The 25971-nt window shown below is 36.8% G+C and overlaps 1 protein-coding gene across 3 annotated transcripts in view; it reads right to left on the bottom strand.

Annotated features, from left to right (window-relative positions):
- Positions 1-6145: 6145 nt before the first annotated feature.
- PLEKHM3 (pleckstrin homology domain containing M3) overlaps positions 6146-25971 on the bottom strand; it is a 179002-nt gene continuing 159176 nt past the window's right edge. For 2 of the 3 annotated variants that reach the window (XM_074298892.1, XM_074298891.1), the window contains exon 8: positions 6146-7020. In XM_074298892.1, coding sequence (XP_074154993.1) covers positions 6843-7020 — 178 coding nt within the window. In that variant the 3' untranslated portion in view covers positions 6146-6842. The remainder of the gene's footprint in view (positions 7021-25971) is intronic. The other variant, XM_074298893.1, reaches the window with a different exon arrangement.

The raw sequence follows: 25971 nt of genomic DNA, 5'->3' as shown, positions 1-25971 counted from the left end.
TCTTCAATTTGCTAATCCTCCCCCTTAGCCTTTATGATGCTATAGGAAATTTTGATACTTAAAGTACTGATTACAAAGAAGGAGGGCAGACTAGGTCAATATTTCATGTTAGTGACCTAGAACAACTACTCTTATTGGCTGGAGTCCACAGGCTCAGTACCTAAACCCTTCCCTGCCCCAATTGGACTATGATGAAATAAAATTCTCAGTAAGTCAAACTCAAAAGCATTACTATCAAACCTTTCAAAAGCTAGAGTATTTCTCAAGCCCAGAATCATCATTACAACATTAATGAGCAGAAGCTCTGATAAAATTATTTCAGAGTGACAGATTTTTAAAAATCATACCTTTGGGACTAAGTTAGAATGAGAGTATTTTTACTCTTTGGTATATACCATTCTTAATAAAAGTAGCCTTGAATATATTGGAATAGCATCCAGTACTCAGTTCATCATATCTGTAACATTATTATTACTATTTTAATGAAGGAATTGCCAGAGGAGAAATTATTTTCTGTATTGCGTTTATTAATTAGGAGATACCTTTACACATTAGGGACTGGTGCACTTAAATTAGGTTACAAATGATGATAAAATCTAGGTGCTTGTCAACAATACAACTTCAATTTCACATACATATTATTACATTCAATTTTTAAAATAATGCAATTTAAACCCAGTAGTGAAAAGTTAAATAAAAATAAAACAATGTAAAAAACTTAAGACAGAAAATCTAAATATAAATTAACACATTGAGTTTCCTGTCACACATACAACAATGATATGAAAATGAAAATCCTTTATTCTGAATTGTACAAGTGAATCTAGTACTCATAGAAATAAGGGAACAATTATATTGCCTTAACCAGTAAGATAAGAATGAATTGCATCTGATAGAATTCCTATTTTACTCTTTAATATCTGACCCAGGACATCTCTATAATCTTAGCAGTCCTTTCTTCCCCTCAATTTTTTCTTGTAAGGACAGACTGATGACCTTTTATTGTGAGTGATCAACTGTTTAAACAATGACTTTTGCCTATGGTCAATGCCAAAATTTGGCTTTAGGTCTAGTGTTGAAAACTAGGGAGCTACTTCTGATGATCTACCACATCAAGTTACAGTGTTTCATGGCAAGAGTGACATTCACCCAAGAGGATTCTGGTATTCTATCTGGCAGAGTGGATAGCTGGGCAACAAAGAAAAAGGATCCATGTGCCCAAATTAACCCCACTCCCAACTTATAACTGCTTCAAATTTCACTGATTTACAGGCTCAAATTTGAATAGCTATTCATCATTTCTACCCATTGGTTCAAAGCCTTCATGCCATCCTTGAATTCCCCTGAGTCTAGTTAATTGAAGGGAAATTAAAAATTGAGTGATTAAAAAACAGCTTCAAGTTTAAATTATTAGATCCGTTTTTCCTGATAAAATGGCCAATAATTCTCAGGAGCTAGAATTGGTACTGTTCAAACTTGGCAAAGCATTTCTGACAGGATTCTCTTGAAGTTAAGGCACCAAGTTAAACCAAGGTGAAGGGTTTGACATGCATCTCAGAATATGCTGGCCCTGTATACATCTCATACACAGAATGCATCAAGTCAGGAGGGAACAAACAAAATGATTCATATTTTAGGGATCCCGACAGCTCAATAGACTTACTGTGAAGTTTCAAGTGGATTAGACAAACTGTTTAATGAGGGGTTAGGAAGCAGGAATAAAGACACGCAAGACAATACTATAAGGCACTCCTACGGAAAAAGAAAAATCAGAAGGCAGATACAAAGTAGGAACCACAAGAGCCTACTTGTTCACTAGCTAGGTTCCTAGCTAAAAAGCTTGAATCAGAGCGAGAGCCCAGGATCAAGGGCGAGGAAGACAGGAGAGGGACTAGTTTACAGTAGGATAATAGAAAATGAAAGATCATCTCTAGCCTGGTAAGTTTCTACTTAATGGTTCCCTTTCCTGTAGGTGCCTGAAGTGCTCCAATTGGGCAACAGTTAGCTTCAATCCAGACCTTTCTAGAAAGAGAGGCCCTCAATGGCTTCTATTCCCTTGTAGAAAGACCAAAGCAAAATCTCAAATTCGTTTCCTATTTATGTTTAAAAATATTGTTCATGTTGGGGGCCACTTTGTGAGATATGTGATATAATAAACAATGATTCAGAATGATAAAAGTAAAAACAAATCAAAATGTTGATATTTTTTGATATTGCTTCTTCATTCCTCTGCCATTAATTGCTGATAGGCTGTCTAAAACTCAGCTTTTATTAAACTTGGTCTCTCAGAGTACTCTAGTATGCATCAAAACACCTTCTCCCCAAAGCAAACAAATCAACTTCATATTAAAAAGTTATATCCAAGACTTATGAACCCAGTAAAACCATGAATACTTTCTAGCATGAACAGAATTAGGGGCTAAGTCAAAAGATCGAGTATTATGCAGTAGGAATCAACATGTGTTTGTCCAAATGAGCACCAAACAAGGCTCACTCAATTAGAGTCAGCCTGTACCAGTCCGATACTCTCTCCCCAGAACATAAAATATAGAGACTTAAAAGAGTAATCTATTTTTGCCTTTAAGACAGTAGTAGCAAGTAGGGAATAAATATTAAGATCCAAGAACAAAGTTACTAACAGATATCTATATTTTAAAAAAAAATAGCCTCAATTACAATTCAATTTGGATATTTCATTCTGAGTCAAATATTCCAAAGGTTTTGTTTGTTTGTTTGTTTTTACAGTGATTCACAAATATTCTCTACTTTAAAATTTAATTTTAGGAAAAGGTGAAACGAGAGACAAAGCTAGAGAGTGATAAAAGATGAACAATTATATATGTCTCCTTTTACTATGTTTAATTAAAAAGTTAATTTCTGGGTTATTTATAGACCCTAGACTGAAGTAGTATAAGCAAGTTCAAGGTTATGGTTATAGTCTAGATATTTCAGCAAAGTTCTCAAAATACTATAGTTAATAGTTGATAGTTCTGTACAAGTGTATATATCTATAATGTTTTTGGCTTTATTCTAATGAAGGAACACAACAGAGCCTAACTTCCACTGAGAATGTTTGTTTTGCAGCTGAGTCACATGAAATCATTTTATAAATAGTTCATTATTGTATGAAGACAGAAAATGTACATGATTAGAAGTCAGCTCTCTAGGCAGGTTGGTGGGGTGAAGAGAAGAAATGATATTGCACCGGTGTTCAGCACTGGGTACAGCTACACAAAGAGAAATACAAGTAAAGAAGGTTGACAATCGATCAGTTAGGGACCTTAGCTGGCTTGTTTAAAAAAGGGGCTTATATTTTTGTAAATGCTTCTGTTTCTTATAGAAGCTGAAGAAAAATGAAAGTTCCCTTCCAAGAAGAATTGGAAAAATCAGTCTCTTAGAAATCACAGAAATTTATATTCCTGGCCACTTTTCCCTGAAGTGAAGAAACATTTGCTTTTTTTTAGTAGGTGGTTATCTTTTAGCTAATCAAATTTCAAAATCAAGATTACTCCTCAGATTTGGGGATATGAAAATAATTACAATGTTGCCCTGCTAAGAGGCAGAGAAGCAGAGGCAAGGAAAGAAGTTTGCTTGGTTTGTCCAGTAGAAATTTTTTTTTTTTTAAACTGTGGGGGAAAATTGGACCCAAAAAGAAAACTTCTTCCATTTCATTTAAATGATTTGAAGGGCTCTGGGGCCTTCCTGCAGTGGTGCAAATTGAGGTGTATTTAAGGAACTGGCTTCTTTGCTGCACGGTTTGATTTGCCAATATTTCATCACGATTGGACAATATCACACCCTAAGATGTTTCTGGCACCAGTAGAAATGATTTCCTCAAGGGATGCACCAGGGAATTGGTTGGCCCTTTCAGTGAAGAAAGGTTCCTCGAACCTGCTGCCAGCTCTATGAGATTAATTGGCCATTTTGTTATATGCCTCATGTGCAAGACGTTCAACCCAGGATGAGAAACAGAACACACGGGAAAGCAGGATATTCATTTGGCCTTAAGAAGGCAGTGATCCATGAGGCTGGCTTCCAGTTTGACTATTTTCTAACAGAAGGGGCAAATGCCGAATACACTGAACAAAGCTATTTATTAGACTTGAAAACAGTAAGGAAAAAAAGAGTGTCTTAATCTTCTAAGGCATTCTGGGGTATAAACGGCAACTGTGCATTTTTACTGCATATATAAATTCAGATATCTGTGGTTCTCACCACCGGCAGACGTGGAATGGGAACAGAGAAGCTAAGTCGAGGTGCGCCAGCCAGGGTTGCTGTCGCTGCCCGTGGTGAAGCTTCACAACCAGGGAAAGGTATGCAATAGCAAGGTCACTGTTCTACATCTGGGGGCAGGACTGGGATTTCACTTGTATGATTTTCTTTGGGAAGATGTATAAAGTGACGGACATGGATAGTTTTCTCTGGGGTTTCCTTTGGACTCTTTTTAGCAAGGCTACCTGGTGAAACAAAGCCACAGGATCCATGAGGTTACTAAACTCAAGTTTTGACTCCTGGGGTGATTGGAGAGTGAGTAAAATCAAATATGTTGGAAGAGAAGAACGGCAATCCTACTCCTCAGGTCTCCAAATGTAGCTCCCTATGGCTAAGCTTACTCACAGCCAGGATCACAGATACATTAATTATAACAAAGGCAAAAAATAAGCTACAGTGACAAGGAACTGGGGGTGGAAGGCGGAAGGCACTTTGCCATTGGAGCACATCTGTTTTATAATAAGCAGGTCTATAATTCTCTTGTGAAAGATCACGTTCTGCTATCTTCTCTGAGGTTGGAAAATATAAATACTGTATTTCATGAAGGTAGGGGGAGGGGAGATCAGATTGTTTGCCTGTCTGCCAAGTGATTATTTTTTTAAATTTCCGCCCCTTTTCTTTTGACTGTAACCTATGCCGGGGAGGAGAGGGAGAAGGAAGGGAGGGTCGAGTGATGGTGGTGGTAAAGATAACCTGTTTTTCCAAGACGAAAAGGCACCAAAAGGCTTCTTATGAATAGGCCTGGCCTTTTAAAAAATTTTCATGCCTCAGCTACAGCACTCCAGCTACTGTATAATTCAGAAATGAAACCCTTGGTGGTTAGCTATTTATTTATTTATTAGTTTAAATGTGTGGTCTGTAGCATAAAGACTGATGTGAGTCAAGAGGTGAAATGTTCACATTGGTGCCTGACGACACCAGAGTTAGCTCGGTGACTCCTTTGTGTGAGAGTGACATAAAAATCCATGTGCTGAGTTCTGGAGAAAGGGAGGAAGAGAGGATGATTGTATCATGGAGGGTTCTTTATGAAACAAAGTGAGATGAAGTTTAAAAACAGCAACAATCAAATCACAAAGAAGCCAAAGGCTTCTGATCATTGAAATGACATGGACCTCCCAAGTTGATTAGGAATTCATCTTCAATATCAACACACTTCACTACTGCAGTAAGAGTTATTTTAATGGAAGGGAATGGAAGCAAATCATGTTTCCAGTGCTGTCCCGCCTGCCATTTCTATCCCATCTGTGTCTCCACAATAGTACATGTGGCCTTTAAAAGGCTGCTGCACTGGGAATATCGTGACCCTGCCCAGCAGCAAAGCAATTAAGTACTTCTCTTATTTATCCTAGCACTCATGGTTTTTATTAAAGTAGATCTATTTTCTAGCTTTTTTCCCTTTTAAAGTAGAATATTTATATCATTGCTTATTCTTATATGCTTAGTACTCAAATAGTAATAAGTAAAATGCCTTGAGAAACTTAAAATTCCAAAAGGTAGCGTTAATATAAAGGGGTAAGTTATAGACTCAAATGACACAGCTGTGATGGGAACCAAGACAGAAGGTAGTTGGGAAGAATTTGTGGGCATTGTAGTGATGCTTCTTTTAAGACAGTGAAAGCATCCTCTCCTGGAATGGAATCATTAGACACTGTATGTGCCAGTGCTGCATTGGGTAAAATTACAGAATTTCTTCTGAGCCCAACCCCATTAAAAACCATAAATATCACCCCTACTGATAAGACACTGGGCTTTCCTACAGCATTTTTAATTTAAAATAGCTGTGAATATAATCTGTGGCCACTCCAAGAAAAGAATATGACTGGGATATATGTCAGCAAATGGTCAGATAACAGTTTTTCATAGAAATCTTGTCTTTTATCAGGAAGCAAAATTTATAAGTGTGCTTTAAAATCAGAACTAGCTCCATGGGTGAAATTAGGATTAGTGCTGTCAGAAGTCGCACCCACACATGGCTTCTAAGATATTCCACTCTGTTTAGGTGAAATACCAGCAGGAGAATCATAGTTCCTATGGCAGAACTGAAATGAAGGGACATAGCCAGTGATAGAGGGTCCTGGAGGGAGCCAAGAGGAATCACTGTATTCTGAAAACTTTTCCATGAAACACATGATGAGTCAACTTGTTGCTTCAGCTTCTGTGAAGGCTAAAAATAAATAACACAAAAATCACTCGAAGCATTGTTGCTGCTTACTAAATGATAAAGGTCAATGAAATAATAAGCAGGGCAGGACATGTTTCTGCTATAGAATAAAATGGCTTCTAAGAGCCCAAAAGAAAAGTCTGTGACTTCTAAAGCATCAGGTTTATGCTGAGTCTTGCTGGAGATGAAGCAGCTCAAAGTCCTGACAAAACATAATCAGCTACAGTAATTTTGGAGCCACGAAGACTCTGGGTCCTTTGGGCAGTACCTACATACCTAGGAAAGCATATACATCGGTGTGACTGCATTTCTAGCTAAAGGACAGACACATCTTCCTCCTCTACTATGTGTCTGGCTCGCTTAGAAGATGCTCTCCCGTCTGTTACCAAACCGGCCCTGTGGCCGGCAGTCAAGTGTTCTGATAAGACAGCTCGAACATACTGCAGGTGTCTTCTAGGCTCTCATCCATATTCAGTCTCCTCCAGAAGGATTTCTGCTTCTTTTGCAGCTCTCGGCGGACACACCTGGGACAGGGGACGGATTTCACTTTGCATTCAGAGTGGAAAACTGCCCCACAGCTTTCACACCTGCAAAATCCAAGCAAAGACAGAATGAGGGGACTATAATCATCTGACACCTAGAGTCTCTCCCCTAGCAGATATGTACTTTTAGTGTAATCAGGGCAGAATGCAATATTTTATACAACCATATACAAAACCTACCTGTGAATAGCTAATAAGAGTTAGGCTGGCTTTCCTTTTTTTAAGTGTCAATGTTGTATTTTACTGGGGAAACAAAACTCTTTCCTTTTCATACCATTAGCACTTGCTTGGGATAGGGCATGGGGCCTCAGAAACCAACCAACATTGCTCAGGTTATGGGGAATAATGGCTAAATCTCTGTAGTGTTTAGTTCTCCCTCCCATGAACAGGAGCATTGTTAACCACAGTAAAAAAGAGTAGGCAGAAGTAGCTATAGAATGATTTTACATTAGTGTGTCAATAGAAAATGAAATATTTCTATGAATTAGGTTTAAGAATTACAATTTACTTCTGTGAAAATTAAAGACTTCTGCACCAGGTAACAGGAGTTAAATGACTTGCCCTTAACTCAAAACTCTTAGCTGAGACCTTGAAACTCTAAAATAACAGGATCTTCTAATTTCTAGATTGCATTCTTGTAATTCATAGAAATAAAGAGTAAACTTTAAAGTATATCTTTACAAAACAAAGAGAAGTATTAAAGGAGAAGAATAACAGGTTTTAAAAAAATAAACTGATATTATACTTTAGAGAGATGAGACATTCCACAAGAATGACTGGTCTGTTGCTTAGCTAAGTGAAAGCCTGTTCATGGGTTTCTGAATGGGTTGTTTCTACTGAAAACTTTAATAATATATAATTGACAAGCATAACTAAAGAGTTTGGAATGGAGTGCTTGGCTACTTAAATTAAGTTTTTATCCTTTTCTTTCCAAGTATGAAGTGGCACTTTTTTTCTGCTAGGACTAGGGAGAATGAGGTCTGCACTCACAAGTTCTACCCATGTTGGTGGGAGCCCCACCTTGAGCACAGCACTGGACTAGAGCAAGGGCTCTGAGCAGGAAGGAGAATGAAGAACATGAAAGAAGTAAATCCTTGAGGGTGGAGAAGGTGACTTCTGCCTGTTTGGCTCTTTTTTTTCTGTCAGTTTCTTTCCAGTTTAATAGGTGAAAGATCTCAGAGGTTATCTAGTCAGGAGACCATACCAGGATGCTGGGATGCTAAGGGCTGACAAAGAGGTCTTATATCATTCCATGTAGTAATAAATGTAGATGCAGGTGCAAAGAATAGTTTAACCTTCATTCCTCATTCATAAGGGGTCTCTAGATAAGGAGGTTGGAATTAGGGGCACCAGGGAGGAGACAGAATGCTTTAAGATGTGGCAAAAGGTGGTTGGCAGCTGGTCTACTGATCCTGAAAGCTCCAGGAAAGCTGAAGAGGTGGTGGCTACAGTGAGGCTAGAGAACAGACTGAGCAATGAAGAGTGAAGGCTCATGAGGCTGTGCCTTGGTCGTCCTTTCCCTGAACAGTAACCTGACTGTGGATATTTCTGGATACAGGTCCACGTAGACTGGCTGTTACAAACCCCTTTTTAGAGCTTGTCTCACTCCACAGAGATCATACCAGTATAATGCAAGTCCTTGGTTTCTGGCCTCCAGAATTCTATTATTGGGAGGTAGCGTATGTGGCTTGGGCAATGTGACAGATGAAGGTATTCACTGCTACGCTTATAGCTCAGGGACAACTCAGTAAATGTGTTCCTCATTACTTTTCCCATACCAGATTATCTGTAGGTCTTGGTTAAAACATCTTCTGCTGGCTTTTTTTTTCTTTTCCAGAGACAGTAGGAGGAGACCATAACCCTTTTGGGACATAGCCAACTTGTTTTTAGGACACGTTTCTACAAATTTTTATTAGCCCATGTATTGGCAGCTTTGCGATTTGGGCACCTGAGTAAGGATACACTTGACTAGGCAAAAGCCTTTGATGAAGAAGGTTTAAGAAGAAGCTCTGTCTAGTATTTAGTTATCTAAGATCCAGGATGTAACAGTTCCAATAACAAATAAGTCTTGCCGTGAGAATCATTCTGAGTGAGTTGGGTCAGGGACGAAGCTTTTGGTCTGAGTAAAGATCTAGCTGTAAGACTATGTATGAGGCTTATTATCCTGCTTTAGATAATTTAGTAGCTCTTATGAATATACTTTTATTGCAATAAAATCAATTTGAAGACATTTTTAAAATATTGGAACATCAGAGGAAAGAGTGAGTGTTAAGACCTGAAAGACTTAGGTGGAGGAGAAAAATGACATTAAATAGGCAAGATCCATAGTCTGATCCTATGGGGTTGTAGGATAACTGGTTACAATGGATTTCCAAGGGTTATCACTGTAGGGTATACCATAGCCTAGGCTTTCAGTGTAGTGCTTTGGGTCACGTTGATTCATGAAGGTTAGTGGTCCTGAATTTAGGAAGGGAAAGGAAGACCCATTAGTTAGGAAAGGCCAGGGAACCAGCCACTAGAGGTCAGCCAGAGACCTCAACTCTTCAGAGATTTATCTGTACTGGGTCCATCCAGATCTATTTTGTTGATAGTTGAGACATCTAAATTCTAGATTCAGCTGGATTGATCCTTGCAAAAAAAAAAAAAATTAGCATGATGGTAGAAAGAGCAATAGATTTAGTGTCTGAGGTTTGGTTGCTACCACTTATTGTGTGGTTGTGGGCAAGACATTTAACTTCTTAATTCTCTTATCTGTAAAATGAAGAACTTAGAAGAGGATATCTGAGGTCTTATGGTCAACTCTAATAAGGGCAAACAAGGGGAATGATTAGGATCTAGTTCAGTACTACCAAGCTTTCTGAGACAGGCAGAGAAGAGGCCTTGCAGAATAAAGACAGATGTTATTGGAATCTTTTCCTTCATAGAAGACTATAGAATAGATCCTCAAGTTACTTAGCAAGGAGAGAACAGAATTTTCAGTTAGAAAGGACCTCATGGGCCTATCTGGTTCAACACTTATTTGAAAAGGGATCTACTCATAAAAAAGGGAAAAGGACCTCCATGTGCAAAAATTTGTAGCAGCCCTTTCTGTGATGGCAAGGAACTGGAAAGTGAGTGGATGCCCATTATCTGGGGAATGGCTGAAAAAGTTATGGTATGTGAATGTAATGGAATATTATTGTTCCAGAAGAAACAATCAGCTGGAGGATTTCAGAGAATTGATGCTAAGTGAAATGAGCAGAACCAGGAGAACATTGTATACAGCAACAAGATTATGTGGTGATCAACTCTGACATGGCTTTTTTCAACAATGAAGTGATTTAAGGTCAATTCCAATAGACTTGTGATTGAGAGAGCCATTGGTATCTAAAAAGAGATTATGGGGACCAAATGTGGATCACAACATAGTATTTTCACCGTTTTTGTTGTTTTTTTGCTTGCTTTTTCTTTCTCATTTTTTTCGTTCTTGATCTAATTTTTCTTGTGCAGCATGATAAATGTGGAAATATGTGTAGAACTGCACATGTTTAACCTATATGTGATTGCTTGCTGTCTAAAGAAGGAGGTGGGGAGAAGGGAGGGAGAAAACTTTGGAACACAAAGTTTAAAAAAAAAATGAACACTGAAAACTATCTTTACATGTCTATTGAAAATTTCTAAAAAGCTATTATTAAAAAAAAAAAAAAAGAAAAGAAAAGAAAAGGGATCCATTTATAACAAACCTGACAAGTGGTCATCAAGCCTTTGCTTAAAGTTACTGAGTAAGAGAGAGCTCACCACCCCAAAGAAACACATTTCACTTTGGGATGCTGTTCTATTTTTCTTTTCATAAAGACCCAAATTATCTCTTTATAATTGCTAGCTACTGCTCTGAATTTTGATCTTTGGCACCAAGCAGAACTAACTTTCTTCCAAGTGATAGCTTTTTAAATATTTGAAGGCAGATATCATGGCAGCCCAAAATCTTCTTTTCTCTAAGCTATCTTTTGCTCCTCCAATAGATCCCTAGATGATACCCTTCATCATTTTGGTTTTTCTACTTTGGACACTTCCCAATTTATCATTGTCCATCCTAAGATACACTTCCAAGAACTGAACACAATTTTCCAGGTGTTCTCTGACTAGCACAGGGTACAGTGGGATTGATATTTTCTTCTCTCTATAGGCTGTGCCTCTTACTGCAGTCTAAAGTTATATATGCTTTCTTGGCTACTCCATCATACTGCTGAATCATATTCAACTTACACTACAACTGAAATCCCGTGGCTTTTTCAGATTAACTGCCATCTAATTATATATGTTCCCTCTCCCCCAAAATGGGTAAGTTCATTTTTTTTAAGCAATGTGTTAAGACTTTAAATTTATTCCTATTAAATGTTATCTTTTTAGATTTGGCTTAATGTTGAAAATTTTTTTGAGTCTCCACTCTGTCATCTAATGTGCTAACCATTTCAGTTCTATGTCATCTATAAATTTGATACACATGCCATACATACTATGATTTACATCATTAATAAAAATCTTAAGCAATACAAGGGAGAAAGCCCTGATTGCTGGAGCATTCCAATATGGCATAGAATCATTAATAACTACCCTGCCATTCAATTAATTATGAAATCCTCTCTAATCTATATCGTTGGATAGCCCATATTTTTTCATTAAAAAAAATGAAAATAGTATGAGAAACTTTCTTGTTAAAATCTATGTAAACTGTACTTATAGTATTTTTCCTGTCTACCAATTATTAAAGTCAAACTGGCTGACATAATTTGCACATTTTATCCTCTTGTACTGAGAATTGGGAGAACATTTGCTCTTTTATAATTCTGCATTACTTTTCTTGTTCTTCATGATCTTTCAAAGACCACAGAGAGTGTCTAAGATACTACCCTTTTCAATTTTCTCTAAACTGTGAGATCCAGTTTAGTTGGACAGGTGGACTTAAACTATTAAAGGGTTGCTAGGTGCTTTCTATTTCCCCAATTATCTTGCGCACCAATTCCCTATTATTTTTCTTCTGTCCTTTCATTCTGTGCAATGAAAATTATTCTTGACAGATAAAACTGAAGCAATATAGAACTGAACAGCTCTTGCATTCTTTCCATTTTCTATCATCATCATCCTATCCATCCTGAATCACTGGTCTACACTCTTGACACTATTAAAATTTCATTGATGTTCTTTGTTTTGTCACATCATATCTCCTAGGATAGGTCCTCACCATTGCAATTAAATAAAACTGACCAACATAACAATTGCATTTGACACATAATGAATGCACAACTCTATCTATACCTTTAATGCACCATCTCTCCACTGAGAGGAGGGACAGGCATTCTTTTACCTCTTATTTACCACCGAATTTAATTTGAATTCACCTTCTTTTTGGTGTTGTTTTGTATTGTGTGTATGGCTAAGTATGTGACCAAAAGAATGTTGGATTCTACCAAGGCAGATGCTTCCTTCATCCCATCCCGACATCCATGCCATATTAGATTGTTTTATGAGTTTCTGTTACCTATAACACTGTTAACCCTATGGCCAGCCTTTTGCTGTTGATCCTGTAGTTGAGTCCCTCTGCACTTAGCTAGCTTGAATCTTCAGATGTATGTACATTTCCCGCTTTGTTGGGACCGACCAGAACTTGTTCTCTACTGAAACAGCCTTTGAGAACTGAGTTCCACTTGACACCACAATGATACATCAGAGTATAACTTTAGTGGAGAATTATACCACTAAGTAGAGGATATGGAATGGCTAATTAAACTCTCCAAAGTATACTTTTCTAACTGAATTATAACAAAAACCCTATTCTTTTAATAACTAGTATTCTGTCCTTTCACCAAAATATGATAAGTTATTAAAGCATAAAACTTCACTTCAGACTTTTGGAGAATAGTGTGTATATACAAAGTGCTCTCCCTTCCTGCCTCCCTGTCTGTCCTTGTTCTTCTGTCTTTTCCTCCCTCCCTCCTTCTTTCTCTCTGTCTCTCTCTCTCTCTTTTTCCTCTCTCTCCACACATACATAAATATGCAAAATTAGTTATTATATATTGATTTGGATTTCTGTTCATTAGTATATAACTTAAATAGAAGGGGCTGCAGAATGACTTAGAAAACCACAAATTCCCATTACTTGTGTCATATTTTTATTTCCATTTTAAAATATTTCCCAATCACATTTTAATCTGGTTTGGAGAATTCCTGATGAGCAAACTCCTATTAATTCAACCTTACCAATATTTCTGAAAGAGTTGAGGGTGATGGGGGTGCTGAAATGTCCCATGACCTGCCCTGGGATGTAGAGGCACACCGGAACCCAACCAGGCTTTCCTGACTTAAAGTCCAGCCCTCTAGACCCTACACCACCCTGCCTGGAAGAAATGCCACAATCTATCTTTCCTTGTCATTTGCCTTATCTGTATAATACATTTATTAGTGTTATTTTGCATTTGCTGATGGGATTTTACTCACACAAGTATACCTCACAGCAAGCCTTGGAGGTGTAAATTAGTAAGCAGGACTCAGGGCTGTAATTTTATGATAGATTCAGTACACTTTCCAGGTTAGGTATGAACACAGACACACACAGATACACAACTATAGTGCACTAATAGCAGCGCAAAGGATCCTGGGACTGCTCACTAGTTTTTATTATTATAAAATGGATGGCAAATAAAGTGGCAAACAAATTTGCTAAATATTTTGCTGTGGAAGCCAGAGGGACTTCAAAAAATTCCTACTCCAACCACCTCATTTTACATCTGAACAATCTGACGCCCACAGAAGGGGAAAGTTTTGTCCAAGTCCACACTGTAAGGCATCAGTGACAGAGTCAGGACTTGAACTCTGGTCTGGGACTGTTTTCTCCATATTGGTTCCCCTCTTAACTGTCTATGAGAATGATTTTATGGGGCTGCCTAATTACTCACCTACTCTCTTCAGGTACGGCCGGCCAGCCAGTCAATGCTGCCACCTTGGCAGGGATCATTTGCCCCTCTTACGCCTTTGGATCCTCTGCCTATGTTGTGTCCCTTCTTTCTCTCTGTTATCAGGATAAAGGGCTGAGTTTGAGGGTCTCAGTTCCTTTGTCTGCTTGGTCCTAGCAATAATACTGGAAACATGGTGACGGAAGGGGCCCTCTGACCCACCAAAGGGCTTTGTAGCTAGGGAAGTGGCTGTGTGCTTGCTGGTTACACCTCTGCAGGTTCCCGTCATTAAGCTGACACTAAGGGTGACTTTATCAAATTATTTCCTTCTCCCTCTCTTCCTCAGGCAATGGGGCTAGTCAGTGATTTATAAGGAACATAATTTTGCATTCTTTTAATGCTATTCACTTATCTTCACTGATAGCAAAGTCTTATCAGAAATTTCTAGTGTAATGAACACCCATAGGGTGACGGTAAGATCATGTACACCTGCCTACTTGAGCCAAAGGTCAGCAACTGGGACTAAAGGTCAGCAACTGAGAAAAGTAAGAGATAAAAATGAGTGATTTCAAAATAGAATCAAATTCTATTTTCAGACAATTTGTAACCCAGCATGAAGAATGTAATGTGTAAAATGAACAAATGACCTCTCCAAACTCATGGTTTATCTACCTGGCCCATTTCTTCATATGGAAGGAAAAAAAATTTATCTAATGGAATTTAAGAAGTGCTGAGCACCAAAAACTATAATATTGCTATATTCTACTAACATACATTTTACTAACCTAATAGATGAATCCAGGGAACAGAACAATATTATATTAAAATGGATTCTTCAAAATTGAAAAGCTTCTGTACAAATAAAATGAATGCATTTAGGACAAGTTGAATGGGAAAAAAATCTTTTTTGGCCACATTTCTCAGACAAGAGTTTGGTATCCAAGACAATTAACAGAAACATATAACATCAAAAGGAATTCAGCAAGAAATTAAAGTGATAAAAGAATAGGAATAAGCAGTTCTTAAAAGAGAAATCTAGTAAGAAGCTAGTAAGAAACATATGGAAAAATGCTAACAAATTACTAATAATAAGACAAATTTAAATGAAAACAACTCAGCAAACTGGCAAAGATAACAAAAGATGAGAAAACTCAAATGTATTGGGATTGTGGAAAGATAGGTATATTTTTGCCTTGTAACTATGAATTAGAACAACCATTCTGGAAAGCAATTATCCAATCCAATAAACATTTATTAGGTGCCTATTATGTGCCAGGCACTGTGCTAAGCACTGGGGTTATAATTAACAAAAAAAGAAATACAGTTCCTGACCTAAGGAATTTAAAATTTAAAGGAGGAGACCAAAAAGAGGCAAGAAAGCCAGTGAGGGGGTATGAGGATAGGGCATCAGTGGTTTTTGGCATGGAAGGCTGAAATAAGGGCAAGGTAGCAGATACAAAGTAAGAGATGCAAATAAAGTGACTAAAATATCCATATTCTTTGACTCAAAGATTTTATTACTAGGCATATTTTTTTAAATTATAGTTTTTATTTATTTTATTTACCAGGTATATGCATGGGCAATTTTACATTGACAGCTGCCAAACCTTTTGTTCCAATTTTTCCTCTCCTTCCCTGCACCCCCTCCCCCAGATGGCAGGTTGACCAATACATGTAAAATATGTTAAAGTATAAATTAAATACAATATATGTATACATGTCCAAACAGTTATTTTAGGTATATATTTTAAGGAAATTTTTGATAAGAAGATACACCCAAATATTTATTGCATCAGTTTTTGCAGAGCAAAGAAGATATCCATTGGATGGGTAATGGTCAAAAAAAAAAAAATTTATGGCTGGGCTTTAAGAAATAATATGAAGAGTATTACAAAGCATGGAAAAATATTAACTTATTTACAGTGAAGAAAGCTAAGTAGAAACAAAACAAGCCAAAAACTCAATGATCTACACAATGACTACAATAAAATAATTGGAAAGACACACCACAAAACAATTGAACGTGAATGTTGCAAATCACAAAGAACAGAAATGGTCCTATAAAGAAGAGATATCAGAAGACACTTTTCTTTATTCCTGTGCAGAAGTGAGAGGCACATAGGTGTAGAGCACTGCACATATTTTTGCACTTTTTCACAATGATTTTGCTGGTTGTTGTTTTTTTTTTTAAATTTTTTCCCCTTCTTCCTTAAAAGATTCTTAAACAATTTGGTAGTGTTTGAGAGTTCCTAGATTGGGAGTTGGAAAGCCTACTTCATTTTACCAAACAATGCATGAAGAATTATAGGAGGAAATCACTGTTCCTAAGAATACTGTGATATTTCAATTTATTTATCTATTTTACTGTAATTAATTATGACAATTTTGCACAACTTAAAGGAACTTTATTCCAAAGAAATCCCAATAGACTTTGGAGAGATAAATGCTATCTGAATTCTTTTTCTGTTGTTTTTTTTTTTTTTTTTTTTTTTTTTTTTGGTGGTGGTGGTGGTTGTTTTTTTAATCTCTCCCATGGTTTTTCCCTTTTGCTCTGATTTTTTTCTCCTAACATGATTCATGAAGCCATATGTAATTAAAAATAAAGGAACTTTATTTGGAACACATAACTAAGCTGGCTGATTGAGACTCTCAGACACAGACCTTCCTCCATCTTCATTTCTGAGTCATTTTGTCTCTGCAACTTTGCTTTTATTAACTTTTTTTTGGTACTACAGAATCCAAAGAGCTTGCATCTTCACTTTTCAGCATTATAGATGACTAAACCATGGGGAGGAATATTTGCTATGGAGCAAATTCTACCAAGCGATTAGTTTTCACGTTAATACAATGACTGACTCACTATTTTTAAATCTCTCCAGGAAAAAAGTCATAGGGCAGTCAAAGGAAGTACAAAAGTAAATTTATAACTAGCATGGTTGTTCCGTATTTTTTGTCACAACTAAAGGTTACTTCTACCAAAGTCAGTGGAAATGTCTGGCTAAAAGGTCATTTTACAACAGAACTTTTTAGTCTCACAAAACAAAACAAAACAAAACAAAACAAAAAACAACAACAACAAAAAAAAAACCTAAACTTTTTATGTGCAAAAACATTCCTAGTACCCTCAGAGACCATCTAATCCAACTAGAATCCACTCTGTAATTTATCTGACAAATGGTCATATAGCCTTTGCTCAAATCCTTCTCATTAAGAGGATACCTACAACCTCCCCCAATGATCCATTCCACATTAGGAATTGTTAGGTAGTTTTTGCTTATAACAAGCCTAAAATCACCTCTGTGCAACTTCCACCCACTGTTCCCATTTCTGTTGTGGGACTGAGCAGAACACATCTAATCCTTCTTCTGTGTGAAAGGTTTTACATACCTGAACACATTTTTATGTTCTTTCTTTCTCCTCTCTTCTCTAGGCTAAACATTTTTAGTTCTTTTAATGGGACCTCACATGAGATGAGAATGGCGTCCTTCATCATCTTGTTTGCCCTCCTCTGAAAGCATAGCATTTTAATCTAAGTCCGTCTTTTTTTTTTTTTTAAGGTTAAAAGAGATTTAATTAAAAGAGATAAACAGGGCAATTACATTTTAATAAGAGGTACCATAACAAATGCAACAATAGCAATACTATACCCAAATATAATACCAACTAAATTTTTTTTATTATTTATAATTTTTTTCACAGTATATATGCATGAGTAATTTTTTTAAATAATATTATCCCTTGTATTCATTTTTCCAAATTATCCCCTCCCTCCCTCTACTCCCTCCCCCCGATGGCAGGTAATCCCATACATTTTACATGTGTTACAGTATAACCTAGATACAATATATGTGTGTAAATACCATTTTCTTGTTTTACATTAAGTATTAATCTAAGTCCTTAAAATGTTGCAATTAGAAATGGATACTCCAGATGTGAACCACAGTTGGACTATCACCTTATTGTGATCACTAGGCCTCTTGATGCAATTAGTTTATCTGGCTGACAGATCATATGGCTGGCTCATATTGAGGTTGCAGTCCAATGAAATCCCCAGGATGATCTTTTGTCTAGCCACTCCTCCATCATCTTGTTATAATGTTGAGATTTTGAATTCAATGGAAATAGCTGAGATACTAAATTTTACTTATATCAAACTATACAAAGAAAACAAATAGCTCATTTTTGCTCTTTTTTGTATCCCTAGTTCCATAGTTCCTAGCTCATAGTAAGCACTTAAATGCTTGTTGGTTGACAAGTTGGATAGAAAAGTTTTACTCTACACAGAATGGTAAGAGAGTAATTAACCAGAAATGTAAGATTTTATCAATGGAAGTGACCTTAAAGAAGAGGCAACATTATTTGTTTTGTTACTGCACCTAAAGGACCATGGGACCTTTCTACTGTGCAGCTGAAACTTTTCATATTGTTATTTTCCCCATTAGAATGTGAACTTGAGAGCAGGGATTTTCTTTACCTTTCCATTTATATCCCCAGTACTTTATACACAGTGATAAGTTATGCTTAAAGAGTACTTTTTCCATTCATTTTTCATTTATTCATTTTTTAAGCTACCTGTTCTTTCCTTTAAGCTATCCTGTTCTGTTCTTTGCTAGATCTTCATTCAGGCTATGCCCACTATCCATAAATTCCACTACCATGATTGGAACTTGACTTTGTTTCTTTTTCTATGCTCACCTGATGATCTTATCAGTTTCCATGGGTCCAATTATGGGTCATCTATGTAGATGAGCTCAAGATCTACATGTTTAGTTTTAGTCTCTTTGCTATATTACTGTTACATATAACTGTTATATATATTTGGACATCTTGAACTAACTGTCCTGAAGAAATCTTCCTCACAAAACTATTTTTCTCCCCTAAAAGCTTTCTTCCAGAACTCCCTACTATTGTAAAAGAGACCTCCATCCTCCCAGTTACTCAAGGCTCACAACCTTGGGCTCATCCTTAACTCCTTACTCCCACTTAATTCACATAAGTAATCTGTTGTCAGATTATGTCATTTCTACCTTCATAATCTATACTGAAGACATCCCCTTCTCTCCACTCACACAGCCATCACCCATAAGCTCTCATCCTTCATCATCTCTATGTGGACTATTTCAATAGTCTTCCAAATGGTGTTCTTGCCTCAAGTTTCTCATTCCAATCTATTCTCCACTCAGACATTAGAGATTTTCTTAAAGTGTAGGTTTGACTATATTTCCACACTATTTGACAAATTCCACTGGCTCCCTATTAATTTCCAGGATCAAATAGAAAATTCTCATTTTGGTATTTAAAACCCTTCATAATCTGGCCTTTTCTAATCTTTCCAATCTTCTTACATGTAGTAACATTCCTATATTCCCTATATTCAGCTTCACTAGTCCACAAGATAATTCCTCTCCTAACGTGACACTGGTCATTCCTTATACTTGAAATACTGTTCCCATATTTCTACTTTTTAGCTTCCTTGGCTTCAAGACTGTTCAAATTCCATCCTTTGTATGTCTTCCTGTGGGATTTTCCCTCTCCTCCCTTTTCAGCCCCTCTCTTCTAAGATCACCTTTCTTCTACTTTATATACATCTTGATGTACAAAGTTACTTGAATCTTTCCTCCCCCATTACTATGTGAGTCTCATGAGGACATGGATCTTTTTTTTTTTTTTTTTTTTTTTTTTTTTGCTTTATATAGCCTGCATAGTGCCTGTAGTAAGGCCCTAATAAAAACAAAATAATAAAATGCTGACTAACTGAAATGAAGATCTAGGTACATTACTTTAAATATGATATGGCTTCAGCATGCTCTGAAGACAGTGATAATATCTTCCTATGGCCACCTACCCCTATCTTTCAGCTATCCTTTAACATGGCAGGTAAAGATCAAGGCAGTTTGGAAAAACTTCTATTTGAACCCATTGTACTGCTGACCACAGTATATCCAGTCTTTTTTAGTTTTATTATACTGAATGATTTATATTGATCCATTCACTCTAATAAGCCAATCTACCTAGTAAAGAACTGGAAACATCTGTGAGCTAGCAAGAATGAAAGCAGTCTATAACTGTGCAACAGAGCAAATTCCAGAACAGAATGGAATTCATGATTCATTAGTTTGGTGATCTAATCAAAGAAGCCAATTAGTCAGAAGTAGGTAGACTTTTCCTTGTGCCAAGTTACCATTGGAATGATCAAGATAGATCCTCCCAATACTCTAGTTCTCATTCTTTGCTCTTTTCCCTACTGAGTCCCTCATTGGTTCCTCACTATTCCTATGAGTCCCTGCTTTGTCTCTGTTTTTCTTTTCTTTCTGTTGCCTCTTTACCTCTTAGAGACTCAGTTTTGTCACCTGTAAAATGAGTAGGTAAAGTGATTTTCATGATCCTGTCTAGTTGTAAACTTATGATCCTAAGTAATGGAACTTCTGTAGAGTGCCTTCCAATATTTCAACAAAGCAGCAAAAATTCCTGGTTATAATGTTTTCTGTGGCTGTTATCTGGTAATACAATACCAATTAGAAACAAAACGAAATGCCTTTTTCTGCACTTTGATGAGGTTAACAGCTCATGACTAACCTACTGAATAACCTAAAGTGTTTAGCCCAAAGACCTTTATCTTAGGTTGAAATCATTAGTTGTTTTTTTTTTTTTCCTGCTTTATTAATCTATTATGTTTCTTCTGCTACAGGGAAATTGTCAGCTTTTATTTTTGATTCAAACAGAGGTTCCAGACATTTTGCTGGGGTTGAAATTGAAGGTATAAGTTTGGTCAGAGCTCTGGCCAGGGAAAGATAGTATTTGGTTTTAGAAGAGTATCTAAGGTGCAGGGTGTTTGGCTGATTTACACTTTCCTAAACCACAAAGAAAAGGTGGGGTTCTGAAATAAGTGGAGCTTACCAGGAATTCTAGGGAGGATTAATGCATCACTATTATGTAGTGAGTCATAGGCTGCTCTAGTTATTGCTTGGTTTCTTAAGAAAGTAAGATTATTGTTTAGAGTCTATCATGAGTAGCATGTTTTGAGTCTTCATATATTGCATATTTTGCATAAAGCTATGAACAATCACTTTATGGTTTCCATCTAGAGAATAAACCAGCCAAACACCACAGGATATGTGTGTATGTGTGTGCGTGTGTATGCACGTGCTCACATATGTGAAGGATTATGTGTGTGTGGACTGTCACTTTACTAAAAATAGTTCAGGAACGATTGGGTAATTTAATTGTAAGATATTCTGAGGTTAGAGCTAGTGGAGAAAAAGGCTCAAACATGATTTACAAATAAAAAAGATCTCAGCTGGAAATTTAGAGAAAGGCCAAGAAAAAGCAGCACAGATAAAGTAAAGATGACTTTAGAAGTGCTAAAGAGCATAGCAAAAATCCAGCAATGCTTAATTATTTTAAAGAAAGTAATTGTGGTATCAATTGATGAACAGATTCACACTTTGGTAAAGAACATCTCAGTTTGGAAAAGAGAATGAGTATTTGGGGATAATATGTCCTTTAAATATTCTCCCTAATCAAACTTTAAAACCTTTTTGTATTTTTACAAATGCAAGAAAATGGCCCCAAGTCAGCAGCAAGACAAACAAAGATAACAAGGGGTCTGGAGCTCCAAAATTGGATAAAATGGGTCCTAGAATGATATAAAAGTGGTTAAATTTGGGTCATTTAAAAAAATTATGTGGACATTTAAATTGCTTTCAAACTTATTTGTTTGGCTAGAAAAAAAGGAATGCCTGAGAGAGTTGAATTTATATTGATTTCTTTGCTTATAAAGGTTTGACAAAACTAATGCAGATAAGATTAGAAGGGAAGCAATGAACTGGGAAAACATTTTTACAGTCAAAGGTTCTGATAAAGGCCTCATTTTCAAAATATAGAGAGAATTGACTCTAATTTATAAGAAAGCAAGCCATTCTCCAATTGATAAATGGTCAAAGCATATGAACAGACAATTTTCAGACGCAGAAATTGAAACTATTTCTAGCCATATGAAAAGATGCTCCAAGTCATTATTAATCAGAGAAATGCAAATTAAGAAAACTCTGAGATACCACTACACACCTGTCAGATTGGCTAGAATGACAGGGAAAGATAATGCAGAATGTTGGAGGAGAGGTGGGAAAACAGGGACACTGATACATTGTTGGTGGAGTTGTGAATACATCCAGCCATTCTGGAGAATGATTTGGAACTATGCTCAACAAGTTATCAAACTGTGCATACCCTTTGACCCAGCAGTGTTACTTTTGGACTTATATCCCAAAGAGATCTTAAAGAAGGGAAAGAATGTTTGTGCAGCAATGTTTGTGGCAGTCCTCTTTGTAGTGGACAGAAACTGGAAATTGAGTGGATGGCCCTCAATTGGAGAATGGCTGAATAAATTGTGGTATATGAATATTATGGAATATTATTGTTCTGTAAGAACCAACAGGATGATTTCAGAAAGGCTTGGAGAGACTTACATGAACTGATGCTGAGTGAAATGAGCAGGACCAGAAGATCATTATATACTTCAACAATAATATTATATGGTGAACAATTCTGATGGATGTGGCCATCTTCAACAATGAGACGAACCAAATCAGTTCCAATAGAGCAGTAATGAACTGAACCAGTTACACCCAGCAATAGAACTCTGGGAGATGACTATGAGCCACTACATAGAATTCCCAATGCCTCTATTTTTGTCCACCTGCATTTTTGATTTCCTTCACAGGCTAATTGTACACTATTTCAAAGTCCAATTCTTTTTGTACAGCAAAATAACTGTTTGGACATGTATACATATTTTGGTCAACCTGCTATCTGGGGAGGGGGTAGGGGGAAGGAGGGGAAATATTGGAACAAAGGGCTTGGCAATTGTCAATGCTGTAAAATTACCTGTGCATATATCTTGTAAATAAAAAGCTATTAAAAAAAAAAAGTTTGAAAAAAATTTAGAACCAATGCAAAAATCTCTGAAAGAATTTTGAAAAGAAAAAAGCTGTTGCAATCAAATACTAGCTAATTTCTTAATCATAAGAGAATAATTAGCAAAGTCATTAATTATCCTTCCATTTACATTTGATTCTCAGAGCTAATTGGTTAAGTGGCTCTGCCTAGATTGTGGATTATTAGGAATCACCAATAAATGAAATAGTATATTTGGATTTCATAGGACTTTACCTTTCTAATTAGGAAACCAAGCTCAGTCAATACTTGTGACAAAAGCACATTATCTTTACTTAAATACTCAGCATTAGACACGGAATGCAAACAAGGATTATTTCATTAATTGCTCTTTCCTACTGTTACATTAACTCACCTACATTTTTGGCTCAAATACAGACAATTGCTCAGTAAATGCTTGTTAACTCCCTGCTGGTATAAACTATCTGATTTTTGCAAACATGAAATCACAAGAGTCTTAAATGAATAAAATAATTAGAGGAGCAGATAGGTGGCACAGTGAATAAGAGTACCTGGCCTAAAGTCAGGGAATCTCAATTTTATGAGGTCAAATTTGGCCTCAGACACTCAACTAGTTATGTGAGTCACTTAACTCTGTTTGCCTCAGTTTACTCATTTGTAAAATGAGCTGGAAGAGAAAATGACAAATCACTCCAGTATCTTTGCCAAGAAAACCCCAACAAGGCAGAGTAGGACAGGATTGTAAAATGACTTAACAACAAAATTATTTAAAAGAAACCTATTCTAATGTTTCCTTTCACAAATCAATCACAGGGCTAATTCTGAATTCTTCTTATATTCTTAACGTCTAAACTTTTGTTGCTATTTCAGTAGGAAACTTTAGGAGTACAGAGTAACCTTTCTCAATGAGAGTAACAGAGGGATAACAATGTTTAATAGAAGTGAAAGTATAGAAAAACCAAAGCGATCTTTTTTCTTGGTTTTGCAACTCTTGCACATGCTGTAGAATCCTGGATTTATGGAGATACTTTCTCTGATATCTGTGATCTTATAGATGTGGGTGATCACTTCCAAGGGCATCCCATCAATGCCTTTCTGTCTTAGATAATGTTTGCCTGTGTCTGCATTCTGCTGGGAGTTGCTTCCTTGAGAGAGGAGCTTTTGGCTGATCTCAGTCATTCCTAGTTCCTGATACATGGCTGTCTCACCTCATTTTGTAGCCACTCACTATATGTCCTGCTCCGGATCTCCTGTGGAGTTCTTTGTTAGTAATAAGATACAGCTTACACACCCCTACCTTCTGTTTTATCAGTAACTTTGGGGGCAAGGGAAGGGAAGCTGCAATTTTAATACTCTGGAGAGTGTAGGATGATGTATCATTGGATAAATGTTAGTTTTTTAATAAAAGATGCACTGTTATTTCAGGGAAAAGCTTGATTTCAGTGTCAAAAAAAAAAAAAAAAAAAAAGCACTACACAATTTCCCAAATACAGCCCAATTTGTTCTCCTATTCAACTATAAGCCCAATTCCTTGATGGCTAATATTCTTAAGTGAAAGTGAAACTTTTATATTTATAATATGTTTAGAAATCTATTGTTCTAACTAGAGAGAGTATTATTTAGATAATGTAGAGTTTTAAGAAATCTGACTTATGCATGTATTTTTATTGATGTACCTACCCAATCTAAAATTCTTTAAGAATTGAGTCAAAATGTGCAGTTTTTGCATTAAGTCTCCTTATGAGAAATGACAATTTACAATATTGCTTTTTAATGATATATTCATGTGAGACTGGTAACCCATTTTTGCCCTTAAAGTATAAATCACATTAACAGTTCCAAAGAAAAGAAGATAGTCAAAGTTGGATTCATTTAAAAAAGCAAAAGCTCCAGAGGTAATTAGTGTCTGATATGCAGGCATGAACAGCATGAACACTGGAGTTGCTTAGGAACATGTTAGGTGAATTTAGGGAAAAAAAAGGAAAAAAGATGAACATCAGCAAAGGAAAGAACAGCATTGGTTTTAAGCATTTTTATATTCATGTTCATTGGCTAAGATCGTACCCTGAATGTAACTTCCTTAACTAGTCAGGCTTATTTGATTCCAGAAATTCTCCATGCCAATTCATTCATCCAAGCCTCCTATGTGCTAGGCATTGAGAAAATAAAGATAAAGACAAAGTAGAATCTGCTCTCAAAGAGCACGATTTCTGTTGAGGGAGAAACCTGAATTTGAAAAGTGAAGAAACAGGTGGAGAGCCATGGAGGGAACCAATTCCAGATATACAAAATACTTGAAAGTAGTTGTGGAGATGGGAAATCCTCTGTTCTGTATGGGGGTCAGTAAGAAGGGTGATTTGTCCAGGACAGAGGATGCATGAAAGAAATGGACTCGAAGTGCAAGAGTCTAGAGAAAAGGGGGAGAGTCGGTATTTTATCTGTTAGGTGAGAGGAGTGCCCTGGTGGCCAGTTTCATAGACAGTAAAGCTGTTAATGATTAATTGTTAGTTAACAAGTATTTCTTATGTATCTAGTGTGTACCGGTTCATTGGTTAGCAAGAGAGGAAAAAAGACTGGCATTCTAAGGGGAAGACAATGTCCAACTATAGATGATGCAAACAAAGGGTATTCTAGGATGGAAGGTACAGCAGTTGGAGAATTCAAGAAAGCTGGAGACAGAAGTGATGAAGGAGGGAAATCCAGGCATTGGGCGATAGCTAGTGAAAAGGCATAGGCTTGGAAGATGGGGGAGCTATCCAACAAACATGTAGGCAGTGCGGATGGATTGGGGAGTGCCTGGGAGGGGAGTAAGTGTAAGAAGTTTAGAAAGGCAGGAAAAGTCTGGGTTGTGAAGGGCTTTGAATTCCAGAGAGCTTTTACATTTGATCCTTTGAAAAAGCCACTAGAGTTTACAGAACAGGGGATCTATGTTTTAGGAACAGCTCTTTGGAAGCTGACTGAAAGACAGTTTATAGTGGGGAGACACTTGAGGCAGGGAGAACAACCAGGCTTTCAGAATGGTCCTAACAAGAGATGAGGAGTCTGTATGAGTGGACAGGAAAGGCGCATGGGGGAGAAAAGTGGTCAAAGTGGACAAGATGACACAGATTGGGAGAATGGTTCTCATGACAGAAATAAGGAAATTTTGGAG

Source organism: Sminthopsis crassicaudata, chromosome 3, assembly GCF_048593235.1.
Source record: "Sminthopsis crassicaudata isolate SCR6 chromosome 3, ASM4859323v1, whole genome shotgun sequence".
NCBI classification, from domain to species: Eukaryota; Metazoa; Chordata; class Mammalia; order Dasyuromorphia; family Dasyuridae; genus Sminthopsis; species Sminthopsis crassicaudata.
This window is presented reverse-complemented; position numbering and strand designations above follow the sequence as displayed.